General features: G+C 45.9%; 1 protein-coding gene across 1 annotated transcript in view; it reads left to right on the top strand.

The window, feature by feature from the left end:
• Tango6 (transport and golgi organization 6 homolog) overlaps positions 1-16,807 on the top strand; it is a 176,475-nt gene extending 159,668 nt beyond the window's left edge. The window contains exon 18 of the mRNA XM_031341306.1: positions 16,181-16,807. Within this exon, the coding sequence (XP_031197166.1) occupies positions 16,181-16,357 (177 nt within the window). The 3' untranslated portion in view covers positions 16,358-16,807. The remainder of the gene's footprint in view (positions 1-16,180) is intronic.
• The last annotated feature ends 846 nt before the right edge of the window (positions 16,808-17,653 follow it).

A 17,653-nucleotide genomic window follows, 5' to 3' on the forward strand; every position in this document is an offset into this window, starting at 1 on the left:
CAAGGCCCTTCTGGGTTGCCAGGCTAGGGAGAGTCTAGGGATTATGCTGCTGTGACAGGCGTCTGGCTGACGAACATTCCTCTATATCCCTTACCCTGAAAAGAAGAAATTCTTTGTACACTTGTCTTGGGGTGATGTGACATGACCCCAGATTGATATTAGGTAGACTGGGAAGTGGAGGTGAGAGGAAGCCCAGGCCAGTGACCAGTGGTCTTTGGTTCCCTGTCTACACCTGCATCTTCTATGGGTGTCCTGGTGCTGATTCCCCAACTCTGCATAAAGACAAAAGTAATGACTCTAGCCCTGGTGATTGTCAGTGGGAATTAACTCATGATGTTGGTTGCTTCCCTACACAAATGGATGAGCGAATTAGACCTCCCAGTCTTCAGACTGTCTGATAGTGCCTGTCAGTTGATAAGGAGGTATGATATTACAGGCTAAGCTCTACAGAATGATAATGAATGTGAAAATTTTTTATGAAGTTAATCATCTATTAAAGACTCAAGACAAGTGAGTAAACTCTGGTAGACATCATTTACCTAATAGAAAAGGTAACCTAATAGAAATTAAGGTTCATTTTCAACAAGAATTAAGACAAGTGTTATAAATGAGGAGGCTAGCCAGGCAGCAGTGGTGCACACCTTTAATCCCAGCACTCAGGATACAGAGTTGTGTAGATCTCCGTGAGTTGAGAGGGTATCCTGGTCTACAGAGGGAGTTTCAGAAAAACCAAGGCTACACAGAGAAACCCTATATGGGGGGGGGGTGCATGGCTGGCTGGAGATGGCACAGTGGTTAAGAGCACTTCTTCCAGAGGATCTAGGTTCAGTTCCCAGTACCCTCATGGAGGCTCACAGCTGTCTGTTACTCCAGATCTATGAGATCCAACAGCCTCTCTGACCTCTAAGGGCACTGCATAGCATAGTACATTTACTCAGTACATTTACTGCTGAGAAATTCATACACATACTAGAAGTAAAATCTTTAAGTAAATAACAGTTTTTATTGTTTGTTTTTGTTTTTTTTGTTTTTTCAAGACAGGATTTCTTTGAGTAGTCCTGGCTGTTCTGGAACTCACTCTGTAGACCAGACTGGCCTCGAACTCAGAAATCCACCTGCCTCTGCCTCCCAAGCGCTGGGATTAAAGGCGTGCGCCACCACCACCCGTAAATAACAGTTTTTAAAGAGCAGGAGTTGAAGGTGGTCTCCAGCTACTTAGTTTGGGGGCTGTGGGGGTAGGTGGCTCAGTGGGTAGAACATTTCCTGCAAGACTGACAGCCTGCATTTGATCCACCAGACCAATGTCTGAAGGAGAGAACCAGGTCCTTGTTGGCCAGTGTTCTCTGACCTCAACAGACAAACATGGCTTCCAGGATCCCTTTCCTTCACCACTGGGCTTTCTTCTGGTCTCTGGTGATCCTGAGTTAGCAGGTATTATGTCACTGGAATGAGGAAACAGAAGCCTTCCACCTTGTTGAGGCAGACATTTCTTTTTGTCCAACTGAGCCTCACACTGTAGGCTAGCTAGTGGGTAAGGCTGTCCCTGTGTGCTGAGAATGTAATGCATGCTCCTGAGTCCAGCTTCCAGGTAGGTTCTAGGGGGCCCAACTCAGGTTGTCCAGTTGGCATAGCAAGTGTATTCACCTGCAAAGCCATCTCATTGGCTTGGGAGATACAATCCAAAGTATGTGCCAGAATTATTCTCCATTCTGGATAAAGAAAACTTCTTTGTTCATAATTAGAAAGTTCTAAGAAATATAGCACTAGACTAAGTCCCTTTGCCTTGGTGTTGACACTTGTTGCATCTTGGGCAGCTACTTAAAACACCACTTTTGAAATAATGGCAGATCCCTACTAAGGCTCCTATCAGTTTTTTTGGGTCTTTTTGTTGTTGTTGTTGTTGTTGTTTTCTTTTCTTTTCCTGATATCTTGTGCTGCCTCATCCTTATTTGTATTAGATTATTGACTCTGGGGGGTTCTCTGCATCCCCATGAGAAACTTTTAAAATGTCTGGAACTTGCCAGATTCCTAAGAATCAGATTCTTCAAGTTTGGGACTTATGACTTTAAAAATTTTAAAACTTCTTATACTTTGTAGGTGACTCTGACAACCTAATAATAATAATGTGTCTACAAGAAACTCAACAAGTGTGTGTGTGTGTGTGTGTAAGAGGTCACCTTTGGGGATCTTCCTCTATCATACAGTTTGTTGAGACAGGGTCTCCCACTGATCACTCATTTCTGCAAGACTGGCTGCTCTTGGGATTGGCTTGGGATCTCTGCCACTGGCTCTTCTGTGGGTGCTTGGGGTGTGAATTCAGATGCCAATGCTTTTGTAGAAGCCACTCACCCCCGAAGCAACCTCCGGCAAAGGTCTGGCCAACTCCAGGGACACCCAGGCTGTTTGAGCAAGCTAAGATTATAATGATTCAGGGTGTCCCAAAGCAAACTGGCACTTCCTAGAATCAGACACTAGCCTGTCAGCTCCCCCTATGCCCTACTAGCCAGGTGCCATCCAAATAAGCAAGGTAAGTGGTGCAGGAAAGGGACAGGTCCTTCCTGCAGAACAGATTTCCTAGTAACGCACACATTTAAAGGCAAGGTTTGTAGAGTCCTCAAACTTGGCAGACACCAGTTTGAATTCTAAACCTCTAAACCCCAATCCCAATCCCAGGTTTGTAAACTGGGATTGATAACCCCCATGTCACAGGATTCAGTGGTAAAACATGTAGCAAAGGCTCAGCCCCGTGACTCTTGTAGAACCACCAATAAATGGCAACAGTGATCCGTTTCCTGCCCCGTGGCTGTCTAGCAGAATGCTTTCAGGGAAGGAAGGAAACAGGACCTCCACCCTTGGCAGGTATCTACATAGAGATCCCGGGGGTAGGGGTGGGGTGGCAGTGTGGTGGGGTGGGGAAGCAATAAAGCCTGTCTCCAGGTGTGGCAGTTGAGTGCCCTTTGAAGGGTGAGTTTGTCACGGCTCTCTCAGATGCTGCCAGTCTCGCAGCAGCAGCTACCTCAGCCACAGTCACCCGCCACCTTTGCACAGGCTCTGGCCATTCTCACTGCTGCCTTTGTTCTATTTTGGTGCCTGTGGAGGTGCAGGGAAGCTGCTGTCTTCCTTGGGTTGCTATTTAAAGACATTCTGAAAGAGGATGCACCACTGCTCCTACCGCAGTGGCAGCCTCTGCTCCTGTATCTGCCACAGTGAGTTGCAAGACCTGTAGCCTCCTCCGAAACGTAGGATGGAGTGCCTCAGCAAGAGCTAGCCTGGAAGCACACACATTAGACATGGGGACGTCTGCTCCCTGCCTTTTGTTTAGGACCCCAGAGCCATCATCTCAACCAGGAGCTTTGGTCTTTGTCCCTGCACTGCCTCACCTACCTATATCCCTGGAAGGTTATTTTTAGCACTTGGCCAGTTAGTTTCTCCCTTGTTCTTCAGAGAAAATCATGCACGATACTCCCTTCTTCTTCTACCCCAGCTACAGTTCACACTGGGGATTCTTTCCCCACCTTACAGCTAGGCACAATCAAGGACGGGTCAGGGTGTCTCTACGTCTAGTAGAAGTACTTTGAAAATAAATGCTCTATGAAGGCTCAGTAACCTCCAGTTAATAATAATGGCATCTTGAGCTTTAGTGAGCCTGTGTTCTCTAGCCAGCAGGCATGGATAGAATCCCTTAGATATCAGGAATCCTGCCTCTCTTTGCTGACTTCCCTGCACTCTCTATGCAGTGTCTCAAAAGCCTGGCCTTGCTATTTGAGTCAACCTAATTTCTTTTTCATAGACCTATCAAAGAGAAGCTTTAGATTTTATGAGTAAAGTGTCTAGACCAGCAGCTGCCCCCATTCGCTCCCCCCATTCGCCCCCTTCTCATTATGGTGGAGAGGCTGCCTGCCTTGCAGGCTGGAGTCCAGACCTGTTTGCTGGCCCAGCAGAATTCCCCCCAGTGCCCTCAGTGCTGCACAGCAGCAGCGGCAGATGTTGCAGTTCGACACACACCACCACCACCTGACCCACACCGGCCCCTATACTGCACTGAAGTTTTCCAAGGTGCACAACTTGCTGTAGCTGTTTTGTACTACAGTAATCCTGTGTCTGTTCCACAGGAGTGGAAATTGAACATATTAGATGAAATGTAAAGCTCTTTCCCATCTGAAACCTCATTGTCCCTCTGTTCCTTGTTGTTTTTTTACTTACACATTCTAATGATGATTTAAACAGAAATTGTTCTTTATGAGTTAATATTAGTTATGATCCTTCAAGTTTCCTATCTGCCTTTTTGTTTTGCCTTGTTTGATTTGGTTTGGCTTTTTGAGTCAAGGTTTTTCTGTAGTTCTGGCTGTCCTGGAACTTGCTCGTAGACCAGGCTGGCCTTAAAATCACAGAGTTCCACCTGCCTCTGCCTCCTGAGTGCTGGGATTATCTGCTTTATAACATTAACTATGGCTGGCGAGATAGCTCAGCCAGTAAAAGTATTTGCTGAGCATGAATGGTACCCTGAGTCTGGTCCCCAGACCTTACTTACCTCTATGCACACACATACACATTATTTACATACAAAAATAAATAAATAAATAAGCAAGCAAGCAAGCTGGACATGGTAGTATACACCATTAGTCCCAGCACTGATGGGGGGAGGGGAATCTGTATGTGTTCAAGGTTAGCTTGGTCTACAGAGAGTTGTACAATAGGCAGAGTTACATAATAGACCTGATCTCAGAAAACCAAAGCAATACTAATAATTATTAATAAATGAATAAAATTTAGGGTCTGGAGAGATGGCTCAGTAGTCAAGAACATGTATTATCTCATGCAGAGGACCCAAGTTCAATTCCCAGCACCCATATTGGACAGCTTACAACCTCAAGGGGTCTGACACCTGTCACCTTGGCAGCAGGCACCTAACTCATGTACATACTAACACACATATAATTAAAAACAAAAAATCCAAAAAAAAAAAAAAAACAAAAAAAAAATAAAAAAATAAAAACAAAAAATCTTTTTTTTTAATCTAAGGGAGTAAGGGGACATTGAGATAACTCAGAGGGTAAAGGCACATAAAGGACTTGCCACTGTGACACCTGTCATTGTGAGTCTGTCCCCTGATCCTACATGATAGAAAAAGAGAACCTCTACTGTGGCATGTGTATACCCACACATGTACGTACATGCCAGATAAGTATAAACAGTGTGTGTGTGTGTGTGTGACATTTACCAGGCATCAAAGTGGGGCGAGCAGTGACACTATTTTGTTTTGTTCTCCAAATATAAATCCTTGGTGGGAGATAAATAAATGATCTTTAATTACAAAAAGCAAGCTGGTGGTAGTGTCACACACCTTCTTTCCCAGCATTTGGGAGGCAAGGCTGGCAGCCTGGTCTACAGAGTGAGTTCCAGGACAGCCAAGGCTACACAGAGAAACCTTATCTCGAACCACGCCCCCCCCAAATTACAAAAAGCAAATATATACAAAATAAGCCATGTTCCTAGCTTATTCACCCCTGCCCTGCTCCCCTTCCTTTTCTGCCTGTTCATATTTGGGGCTTCTCTCTATTCTTTGTCTTGAGAGTCATGTCTTTACCCTTAGCCACTGATGGCAAGCCAGACTTCTCCATGTGGAAGTAATAATAAGGATATACACATATACATCTATATGTGTGTGATATGTGTGTGTGTGTGTATATATATATATATGTGTGTGTATATATATACTTGCTTAGGAAAGCAAAATATCCTCACATACATTCTGTCTGTGGAGTGACTTGTGAGGAGGCAGCAGATTCACTTTCTGCACACTTCTTTGTAGTAATAAGAAGGATAACCAGATGCAGTGGTGAATGGTATTTAACAGTCACATATCCCAAGTCCCTGTCATTGGGTCTGGCTTTCTTCTTTACTAGCTGTGGGGCCCTAGGAAAACTGGAGATAATGTTAGTGGCTTTCCTTTTATTATGACATCATCTTGTCTATTTATTTAGCATAGGATGCCATGGCTCACATGTAGAGTTAGAAGACAGTATAAATATATGGGAATTGTCTCTCCTGGATGTGGGTCCCAAGGGGTCAAATTCAGGTTTCCAGGCTTGGCAGTAAGTGACTTGATAAGCCACCTCATCAATACTACTCCTTTCTAAAAGTTTTTTAGGGGCCTAGAGGCTTAATTCAGTTGTAAGAGCACTTGTCCCGTCAGAGTCTCAGAACACAAACAGCAGCTCACAACCATCTGTGACTCTAATCCCAGGGGATCTGATACCCTCTTGTGACCTCTATGGGCACCTGGTACACACCTGGTATACATACATATATGCAGGCAAAAACATTCACACACATAAAATAATAAAATAAAAAATTTTCCATCCTGGTCTGCAGAGAGAGTTCCAGGACAACCAAAACTACACAGAGAAACTCTGACTCGAAGCCACCACTCCCCTGCCAAAATTTTCAAAATAATTTTTTGTGTAGAGGCTAGTAAGATGGCTCAGCACTTAAGAGCAGTTGCTGTTCTTGCAGAGGATCTAGGTTTGGTTCTCAGTACCAATGTGCAGACTCACGGCCACCTATAACTCCAGTTCTAGGGAGTCCAACACCTTCTTCTGGCCTCCATGGGAACAGGGCACATACTTGGTACATATATGTACATGTAGGCTCTTGAAAATACCCATATTTACCCATAAGATAAAAATAAATAGTTTAGCCGGCAGTGGTGGTGCACGCCTTTAATCCCAGCACTTGAGAGGCAGAGGCAGGCAGATTTCTGAGTTCGAAGCCAACCTGGTCTACAGAGTGAGTTCCAGGACAGCCAGGGCTACACAGAGAAACCCTGTCTCGAAAAAACCAAAATACATTATTATTTATTATAAATAAATAAATACTTTAAAATACACATTTATGCCTGGCATGTTGGCACATGCCTTTAATCCTAGCACTAGGGTGACAAAGGCTTATCTCTATATGAATTTGATGCCACGCTGATCTATATAATGAGTTCCAGGGCTATAGAGAGAGGCAGTGTCTCAAGTAAAACAAAATAAAACAGACCACAATACCTGTGAGTGTGTGTGTATTTGGGCTTATTGTGTGTTTGTGTGTATGTGTGTGTGTGTGTGTGTGTGTGTGTGTGTGTGTGCAGCTGAAGATACAGGTGCTAGTGAGCCACCTGCCATGAGTAATAACTCTCCATATCATTTACTTACCCATAACAGTCTTTCAGTCACTCATTTCTCAGAGATTTGTTCTTGCCAGTTCAGAGGTAGGAGAACTAACAAGCTGTCCACAGTCCTGGCCCTCACAGGAACTTATGTGTCTTAGTGGAGAACTGGCAAACCTTGCACCTACGCTGTACACTTCCTTGTGCTTGACTCCACAGACATCACAGGACTCTCAAAGGAATGCTTTGAGACCTCATTGTACAGGTGGGGGCCACTGTGTTCCCCAGGGAAAGCCATTTGCTCCAGGATCCACCTGGCCCAGTTCACCTGCGTCTAGTGCTCTGGGGTCAGCTCCACCTATCCCCGTCTAAGCAAGCTCCTCAGACGTGCTACTCAGAATTCTCAGCACAGTCTCTAACCCACAATCTGGGAAATGTTTGTTGGGATGTTCTGGATTTGGGCCCTCGGCCTTTAACTAGTCTCATCTGTTGGCTCTTGCTTCCCCAGCCACAGTTCTCACATCGTGTTTTGTCTTTTGGAGAGTAGTAGGGCTAGGTCTCACACTGTCATGCAGACAGGCTTCCTACTCTCTATGTAGCTAGTCTAAGGTAGCTCCATGTTCTCAATCCTTCTGCATCAACCTCTCCCTAGTAAGAGGATTACAAGTGTCCCCTCAAGTCCAGCTCTCACACAAGTGACATGGAAATGAGGGTCATAGATACTAGATAACAAAATGGAAAAGTGGCTCACACCTGTAGTCCTAGTCCCAGGGAACATTGGAACAAGATGATTGCTTAAGCCCTAGAACTCAAGACTATCCTGGACAACACAGTAAGAGCTTATCTCAAAAAACTAAAAAGTTGGATGTAGTTGGATGCATTCATGCCATACTTAATAGAAAATGTTGGATTTGGGCTTTCCCTCTTGTGGGCCTCATCTAGAGAAGTCCTGTATCTGCCGGCACAGTCCAGCCACTGCCTCCTTCCCCTCCTTGCCAATATTTCAATGTCTCATTCCTGGGCTGTTCTTGGCTGTCACTTGCCCAGATTCTGTTTCCCTCTTAGTCACACAGGGGAAGCACGGCAGTGGTGGGCGAACTCTGGAATGGCTTTCCTTTCCTTTTGCTCCCTTCCCCTCATCTGTAAATACTATTGGTATATGCTACACCGACATTTAGCCTGCTTGCCCTTCTTCCTTCTTTCCCCCTCCCTCCCTTCCTTGTTATTTTGAGAAAGTGTCACACTATGGAGCCCAAGCTAGCCTTGAACCTGAAATGCCTTAGTGTTCTGATCACAGTTATAAGCTACTACACCTGACTTTAAACATCTAACTTTGTATCCTTATGTGTTTAACACTGTCTTAGTTAGGGTTTCTGTTGTTGTGAAGAGACACCTTGACCAGGCAACTCTTAAAAAGGACAGCATTTAATTGGGCTGGCTCACATGTTCAAAGGTTTAGTCCATTATCATCATGGTGGAAAGTACGACAGTGTCCAGGCAGTCATGGTTCAGAAGGAGGCGAGAGTTCTTCCTCTCGAAGGCAGCCAAGAGGAGACTGGATTCTTTTCACACTGGGAGTAGCTTGAACATTTAAGACCTCAAAGCACAAAGCTTTGTATCCAAGACTTAAGCACAAACTCGCTCTGTAGCTAAGATAGCCTTCCTGTCCTTACTACACTCCCGGTGCTGATATTATATATATAGATGTGTCCCACTGCACACTGTTCTATGTGGTTCTGGGGAACAGAGCTGCATCCGCAGTCCCTGCTGTGTTTTCCCGATCCCACATAATAACAGTGGAGCAGCCCCTTCGCTCCCCTTAGTTCCATTGGTAAATAACCTTAAAGTTAATTCTTGCCAGGCAGTGGTGGCGCGCAGCCAAGCAGTGGTGGCGCATGCCTTTAATCCCAGTGCTTGGGAGGCAGAGGCAGGTGGATTTCTGAGCTCGAGGCCAACCTGGTCTACAGAGTGAGTTCCAGGACACCTAGGGCTATGCAGAGAAACCCTGTCTTGAAAAACCACACACACACACACAAAAGCAAAACAAAAAAAGTTGATTCTTATGTATGAAAGTAATTTTTAAAGATTTTTCACCCGTTGGGATAAAGAAATTGTAACAGGCACTCCCAGGTGCCTGTAACTCTAGTTCTAGGGGATCTAATACCCTCTGGCTTCTGAGGCTACCTGCACACACATGGTGCACACATACATAGATATAAAGAATAAATAAAGAAACTTGGTTCTTTTGTTTTGTTTTTTAAAATTTTTCCCTTGGGCTGGAGATATAGCCCTGACTTTAGCCACCAGATCCTGCACCAACCAGAACCTGCTCCAGAGGATCCAGGTGCAGTGTGTTCGGTCGTAATAGCTGAACTGGGAAGGTGGGGACAGGCAGTCCTTGGGCCTCACTGGCCAGGCAGCCTAGCCAATTAGTGATCTCCAAGCTCTGCCTGCATGAAAAGGCAAGCAACTCCTGATCAATGCCATATAAGGTTGTCCTCTGACCTCTACATGTGTATACACACACACACACACACACACACACACACACAAATTTATCTTTTTGTTTGTTTTTTAGAAAGTGCCTGATATCACCCACATTGGCCTCGGACTCACTGTGCATGAATGTTTTGCTGCATGTATGTCTGTGCACCACATGTATGTATGCTACATGTATGTCCGTGCACCACAGAAGAGGGAGTTGTATGTTCTAGAACTGATGGGGTTACAGTTGGTTGTGAGCCACCAGGTTGGTGCTGGGAATTATCCTGGTCCTCTACAAAAGCTGTACTTTTCTTAATCACTCTCATGGCAATCCTCTAGCCTCTGTGATCTTTCTTTATTCACTCTCCTACTGCCATCTCTCCTCTGAGCTCCCCACAGAGCTCCTCTCAGACTTCATGTGATATACACACTACATATGGGTGAAAAAATTGACATTTTGTTATTCTGCTTCTCCCTTATGTTTGAAATCATTTAAAAAATTAAAGCAAGGGCTTGAGAGATGACGCAAGGGTTAAGAGCACTGGCTGACCTTCCATGGGACCCAAATTCAATTTCTCAGCATCCACACAGCAGCTCACAGCTCTCTGTCTGAAGCTTCAGTCCCAGGGATTCCAGCTTCTAAGGACTCTGCCCATGTGTGGTGCGCAGCCATACATGAGATAAAATACCCATACAAATAAATCATATATATATATTAAAATAAATCTTATATTTATAGATTGTGTGTGTGTGTGTGTGTGTGTGTGTGTGTCTGCTTACTACTGAGCTCCCTCACTAATGCAGCTTGTGTTAGAAAGGTAGTTTGGCTAGAGATTTTTTTTTCTCCCTGTAGTTTCCAAATATTCTGACTTGTGGTTATGTGACTTTTATAGCCACATAAATAAACATATTTAGGATCTAACAAGAAGAATACCTGCCATTTATTTCTTCTTTTGATCTTAACTCAAAGACACAGCTTTGCAGGAATGTTCTGAGCTTCCGGAAAGAGTCCGTGGCTGTTTTTCTGCTTTTCCATTTGAAAGCGCACCTGTATGCCCAAGGCAGTTCTGCTCACTCTGTTCTTTTTAGTAAGCCTTCTGTGTCTCAGCCACGCCAACCCCAAACATTGCCCTTGTCACTGAAACCCCCAAGCTGGCCAACAAGAGGGGCAGGAAAATGGCTGTGTGTGGTACCAGTCGCCACTGTCTGCTGGTGAGGCACCTCAACTCCAGCCCTTTCAAGGAGGTTTCACACAAGGAAGCTAGCACTTCTTTAAGCGCTCCTGACATAGGGGCTGGGTGGGGGTGTGTATAGCTCAGAGTAGAAGAGGACATGGTTAGCATTAGGTTCAATGTCTATGTGAGATTCCAACCCCAAAAAGGAAACTCCCTGAAACCACAAAGAGTCTCCCTCTGTCCAATACTTCTTGCAACCACCTGCTGCTCCCTTCTGAACGAGATGAAGCACCTCCCTCCCCACGCAAACACCACCCATGCCCCTCTCCTCTCCATGCAGGTTTTGGGCCTTGATTGGGGTGGTGTATGTGTAGATGGCAGGTGGGAGGAGTGGGAGGTGTGTACATGACAAGTGTGTATGTGTGTGTGTGTGTGTGTTGTGTGTGCGTGTGTAGATGGCAGAGTGTTGAAGTCTTAATGAGAGGTTCTCCCCACAGGATTGTTTGTATCCTGCCCACCTCAGAGGCTCCTGTGAATACCTTTACCTTTGAACTTTCCTTGTATTCAGCTCCTGATCCCTAGGATTTGGTGACAATCCTTGGCTGGCAGGAAGCTTTGATCCTTGGGGAGTCCAGAGGAAGTCCCATGATGTGTAGGATTGGACAGAGGCACAGGAGGGTGGGCTGCTAAGATGGACCTGCTAATTAAGAAGAAGGCTTTGCTTAACACTCGCCAAAAACAAAAACAAAAAGTCCAGAGCCTGGTAACAGGAGCTCAGCCCCCATCAAAGATGCCATGTGTTTGACAAGCGTTACTGTTAGTTAAAGACAGAGCAGCGCCCTGGGGAAAATCCCACCCTCACCCCGGAAGAGCAGAATGCCTGAGAACTATCCCATTTAGAGAGCTAGAGCTGCCTTTCTTTGAGCAGTGGGTGTCTCTAGGAGAAAGAAGTTCGCAGGGCTCTGAATGTCGCTCAGCTGGCAGAGCACTTGCCTAGCTCTGGCTTGAGTCCCTGAATTGCTGAAAACTGAGCAGGTGGCAGCACACACCTGTACTCTTGGCCTCCGGAAGGAGGCAGGAAGGAGTTCACAGTCCTCCTTGGCTGCCTAGAGAGTTGGAAGCCAAGGACAGCAAGATGCCTCAGTGGATAAAGGCACTTGCTGCCAAGCCTGAGGACCTGAGTTCAATTCCCAGACCCATATGGTATAAGAAGAAAGTTGATTCCTATCCTTACACATGTGCGAGCCATGGCACATGTGTGTTCACATACATATACACATACTAAATAAGTAAATATAATTTTTATTATAAATATAACATTTTAAATTATTTTTGCTTAGAGACTTCTTTATCTCAAGTGGCTAGATGTCAAGGGACTTGCTAATGGATCCCAAAGCCATTTCCTGGTGCCACCCAATCCATGTCACAGTGATACCCCTTTCACCAGCAGAGTGTCGTAGCTAATCTCCCTCCCACCTCCAAGGCAGATCACTTCCTGTGATGATCCTGATAATCATCCACACCATTTACCTCTCAGTAGACCTCACTGTGTGGCCTGTGCCTCTCTCTCCTCTGGGCTTTGGCTGCCACAGGCTGGTTCATGGACTATCCATCTCTTTAGTACTGGTATATGGCCTGGGTACCACATAGGCCCTTCGTAATGATTACAGAGTGAGTGGTAACCGTGGGGCAGGAGCTGTGCAGTTGTCCTCTTTCTGGAATCATCTCATTTTCATTCTGCCAAAAAAAGATGAAGAAGGGTTAGCAGAGTGTGGGCAGGGCTAGTTAGGGCTGGATACCTGCCTTACTCCTTGAGAATTACAGCATCTTAGTGAGCTTGGCTCACGGCTTAATAGAGCAACATTTGGAAAAGGAGCAGACATGGCAGAACTGACTGTGTAAAACCTGTGTTCCTATGCAGAACCAAAACATAAGGCCCCCATTAAAGAGGGAGGTGGTAGAGAAAAGGCCCAGCAGTTGAACACTTGCTGTCCTTGTAGAGGATCCAAGTTCAATTCTTAGCACCCACATAGCAGCTCATAGCTGTTCATAAGTCCAGTACTAGGATGCACATAATGCACAGATACCTATGCAAGGCACTCACACACATAAAGTAAATGCATTCTTTTTTTTTTTTTTTTTTTTTTTTTTTTTTTTTTAGGTTTTTCAAGACAGGGTTTCTCTGTGTAGCCCTGGCTGTCCTGGAACTCACTCTGTAGACCAGGCTGGCCTCGAACGCAGAAATCCACCTGCCTCTGCCTCTACCTCCCAAGTGCTGGGATTAAAGGCGTGCACCACCACTGCCCGGCAATAAATGCATTCTTAAAAACATTTTTAAGCCGGGCAGTGGTGGCACACTAATCCCAGCACTTGGGAGGCAGAGGCAGGTGGATTTCTGAGTTCAAGGCTAGCCTGGTCTACACAGTGAGTTCCAGGACAGCCAGGGCTATACAGGGAAACCCTGTCTCGAAAAACCAACCAACCAAACAAACAAAAAACATTTTAAAAAAGAGGGACCAGGCAGTGGTGGCACATGCCTTTAATCTCAGCACCTGGGAGGCAGAGGTAGGCAGATCTCTATAAATTCAAGGCCAGCCTGGTCTATAGAGCGAGCTCAAGTTTCAGAATAGCCAGGGCTACACAGAGAAACCCTTTCTCAAAAAAAAAAAAAAAAAGAGGGGGAAGTGGCATTAATTATAATAAGATGCAATTTCCCTTTCTCCCCCAGAATCTCAATTTACTTGTCCAGGTGGTTACTGATTGCCATTGAGGTTGCTCTAAGGAGAAACTGACGTACGAAATAATTGCATGCTTTTTACAGCTCATCTTTAGTCTATGCAGTGTCAATCTGAAATGCAAATAGAAGAGTATTTAACTCATACCCAGAATCACCAGTATTACAGTGTGCATCCCCCATCTTGCACGTGCACATGCGTTTCAGTCATTGAAAACTGGAAGAACCTGCAAAAGCGAGTGCAACTGTGTCCTTCCTCACTCGCCCTCCTGCTGTCAGCCTGCACCTCCATCAGGCTGGCCGGGCCAGCAAGGATGACAGCTGGCCTGCTTCCTTCTATGTCACTGTCTTTAGGTGACTGTTTGGCTAAAACAAAGAAGTGGGTGAATGGGCGAGGGTGTTACATAGAGTTTCTGGATGTCTGTCTTTCTGAGACAGCTATTACTTTCTTGTGTGGTGGGCACAGGTTCGAGCTGGAATGGATTGCTGGAACTCTCCAGAATATCAGTATGTCCATTTGCTCAGTTGTAGGAGTAACAGACACATGGACCTGCTTCTGGCTGTGATTATTCTCCCACTCGCTATAAGTCTATCAGAGTCTTGTGTTGATGGCGCATAGTAACCACAGTCAAAAATCACTTGTGAGAGACAGCATGCATCTCCTCTGCTCACATTCCTGCTCCACTGTTTTACTAGATGTCATTTACAAGTCATAAATCCAATAAAAGTTATTAGTAATGTTTGTATCTCAATAGGAGGTCATTAAAGCAGGTGCATGGGCTTGGGGGGCTAGACTGGCTGTCTGGCACTGTTTGGGTAGATGTTCTTAGAGTCACAAGGCTGGCCAGGAGTGGCATTTGTGCCTCCATTCCATCATGAATGTCTTAGAGCATCTGCCAGATGCCAGTCATTATGTGAAGTCCCAGCCCACAGTAGAAGAAAGCAAGACATGCTTGGCATCAGTAGAATTTGTGATCTAATGAGGAAAACATTTTTAATTATATAAGATCAATTCCCAACATAAATAAAAAACAAAATCACAACAAATATTTAAATTATAATTGTGATAGGGACTGCAAACAGAATTTGAGGGTGGGCGTTAGAGAGAAAAGCCCTCAGAATGGGATCTTGGCAGTGCATACAGGATAAACAGGATGTGAAGTGGCCTTGTATGAAAGCGTATGCTAAGGCAGAGAACAGGGAAGGAGCTCTGCTTAGAGAAAAGATCCACAGAGCCAGAGTGCAGGCAGCCTGGGGGAGGCCAGGTGTGGGAAGGACAGGCCCAGGGCTTTTAGGGGAACCCTGTTCCCTACCTTGCCCCACTTGTCCCCAGTGTCATGATGACCAAGAACCTCACAAGTTAGAGGGGTTCTAATTTCTCATAGCAAGTCCAAGACACCAAGCAGCACAGTGGGGGGTTGTGTGGGGCTGAGATGCCTGGGAAAGTCTGGGCCGGACCATGTGTTCATCGCCCACCATTTCTGGTCATTTCTGCAGTTCACTATACCCTCCTTTTCTTCTGCCCTCTGCCCCTGGGACCTTAAATGTGTTGTGTTTTGGTTTGGTTTGGTTTTTACTTGTTTTATTGTTGTTTGGTTGTTTTGCTTTATTTTGAGACGGGGTCTCAGAGCCCAGGCTGACACCGAATCGTCTATTGTACCTGAGGTCAGCTTTGAGCTGCTGATCTCTCAGCTGCTACCTTCCAGGAGTAGGGATCAGAACCAGGTGCCACCATGCTGAGCCACATTCTGTTTTATACTCACCTGGACTTGTCTACTCTTTCCTGTTTTCCTGTAATTCTTTCTAGGGCTGGTTCTAGGTATAGCTTTGACTGTTCTGGAACTTACTATAAAGATCAGGGTGGCCTCAAACTCCCAGAGATCTGCCAGCTTCTGTCTTCTGAGTCCTGGGATTAAAGGTCTGTGCCACTATGACCAGCCTTAACAAAAATCTTTTTTGGGGGGGGTGTGTGGTATTGAGACAGGGTTTCTCTGTGTAGCCCTGGCTGTCCTGGAACTCACTCTGTAGACCAGGCTGGCCTCGAACTCAGAAATCCGCCTGCCTCTGCCTCCCAAGTGCTGGGATTAAAGGCGTGCGCCACCACTGCCCGGCAACAAAAATCTTAAATTAGAATCAAACATATCTGTATCCCTCAGAAGGATGAGGCCAGTCTGTATCCCAGAAGAACAAGGGGACAGCGAGATGGATCGGTGGTAAAGGCTGTTGCCATCAGGCCTTTGACCCTAGTTCTAGCCTCAGGATCCACATTGCAGAGGGAGCACTGGCTCCTCTATGTATGATTATACAGGCACACAGAGGCCCTGAGGAAAATGCAAGCAGTCAGTTGCTCTAGAGGCATCTATACCCAGGCAGTCTTGGCTGCCTTTGTCCTGAGGCCTCTGCTATCCTTTGACTGAAGGAAGAGGGTCTAGGAGCGATACTGGGGTCTGGAAATAATGAGGCACAGCCTAAAATTCCATAGTGAGGTGTTGCGGGTAAAAACCACAAAGGAATCTTATGTGGGATGCAGCCAGCTCCCTCCTCCAAGTTAGAAGGTCCCTGCATTATCTTCACAAGAGAGCCAGAGATTATTTCCCAGTAGTCATGTGGTCATGACCCTGTCTTTCTCTCCAGGTGCTGAGCGATGTCCTCAAGGATCTCTATCACTTGCTGAAGCACGTGGTGCGTTTGGAACCCGATGATGTTGCCAAGCTACATGCCCAACTGGCCCTGGAGGAGCTGGATGAGATCATGAGGAACTTCCTGTTCCCACCCCAGAAACTGGAAAAGAAGATTGTGGTCCTGCCATAGACCTGCTTCACAGAACATAGAAGGCAGCAGAGGGAACCAAGCAGCCAAAGCCGTGGCCACACGCCTCTCAGCAGGTGGCTCCGCTGCCTCCTTGGCGCTGGCCACTTGGGTGTTCAGGGCTACCTTTCTAGAGCATCCATTTGGTCACTCTGCATCTGGCCCAAAGCCTGTGCAGATAGAAGGGTGAATCCCATCTAATCAGTACACTCTTCATTGTCCTGAGCCACTTAGAGGAGACGTGTCTATAACTATGGAGCATTTTCTTCCAGCTAGAGAGGCTGTCCCCCCTCCCAGGTCCCATCTTAATATTCTTTCACAGTGAGATGACTCTGCTTATGATGAGAAACAGGCAGCAGCGCTATCATCTGGGTGTGCAGCTGTGGGGAAGGGAAGGAAGCCTTGCTTAAACGTACAGAATACAAAAGAATAAAATTACCTTGCCTGAAATGAGCAGCCAGTGTGCATGTGGTCGCTGAGCTGCTTGGCTCTTACAGAGGAAGAAGAGTAAGCCCGATTTGTCCCCTGGGGCCTTTTGTATTTTCCTCCCTCTGTTTTTACTTGGAGCTGCCATTCAGTCTTCTGCCCCTCTCGGGGTGATGCTGAGACAATGGAGTGGTCTGAGAAAGGCAGGCAGAGCATACATTACACATGGGTGGTCTGCTGCCAGTTCACAGAAAGAGTTTCAGATTTAGCACTGTGGTCATCAATTCTTGTCTTTATGTATTTTGATGTTTTCATTGCAAAAGCAAAAAAAGAAGAAAAAAGATGGAGACTGGGGAGATACAGAGATACCTCAGTCCCTGAAGTACTTACCATGCAAACATGAGGACCTCAACTCCATCCTCTGCATCCACATGAAAACACTGTTTGTGGCAGCATGTGCCTGCAATCCTAGGGCAGGGGAGGGTGCAGAGACAGATGCATCTGGAAGGCTCACTGGCCAAACAGTCTAATCTACTCTGAGAGTTCTAAGCCAACAAGAGACACACATCCTGGCTCCTTCTCTCTCTCTGTCTCTCTGTCTCTCTGTCTCTGTCTCTGTCTCTCTCTCTCTCTCTCTCTCTCTCTCTCTCTCTCTCTCTGTGTCTCTCAAAAAAAAAAAGGGCAGTGCCTCCTGGGAAACAGCACCCAAAGTTGTCCTCTAGCCTATACACACACACAGTGTGTGCACCCTCACCCACATGAACACACACATACAATGTGTGTTCAACTCATGAACCCACATGAACATACACACATGCACAGTGTGTGTGCAAATTCTCTCACATGGACACGCAAAGGAACCTGGCTGCTTCA

The sequence above is a fragment of the Mastomys coucha genome, unplaced genomic scaffold, assembly GCF_008632895.1.
Source record: "Mastomys coucha isolate ucsf_1 unplaced genomic scaffold, UCSF_Mcou_1 pScaffold22, whole genome shotgun sequence".
Lineage (NCBI taxonomy): Eukaryota > Metazoa > Chordata > Mammalia > Rodentia > Muridae > Mastomys > Mastomys coucha.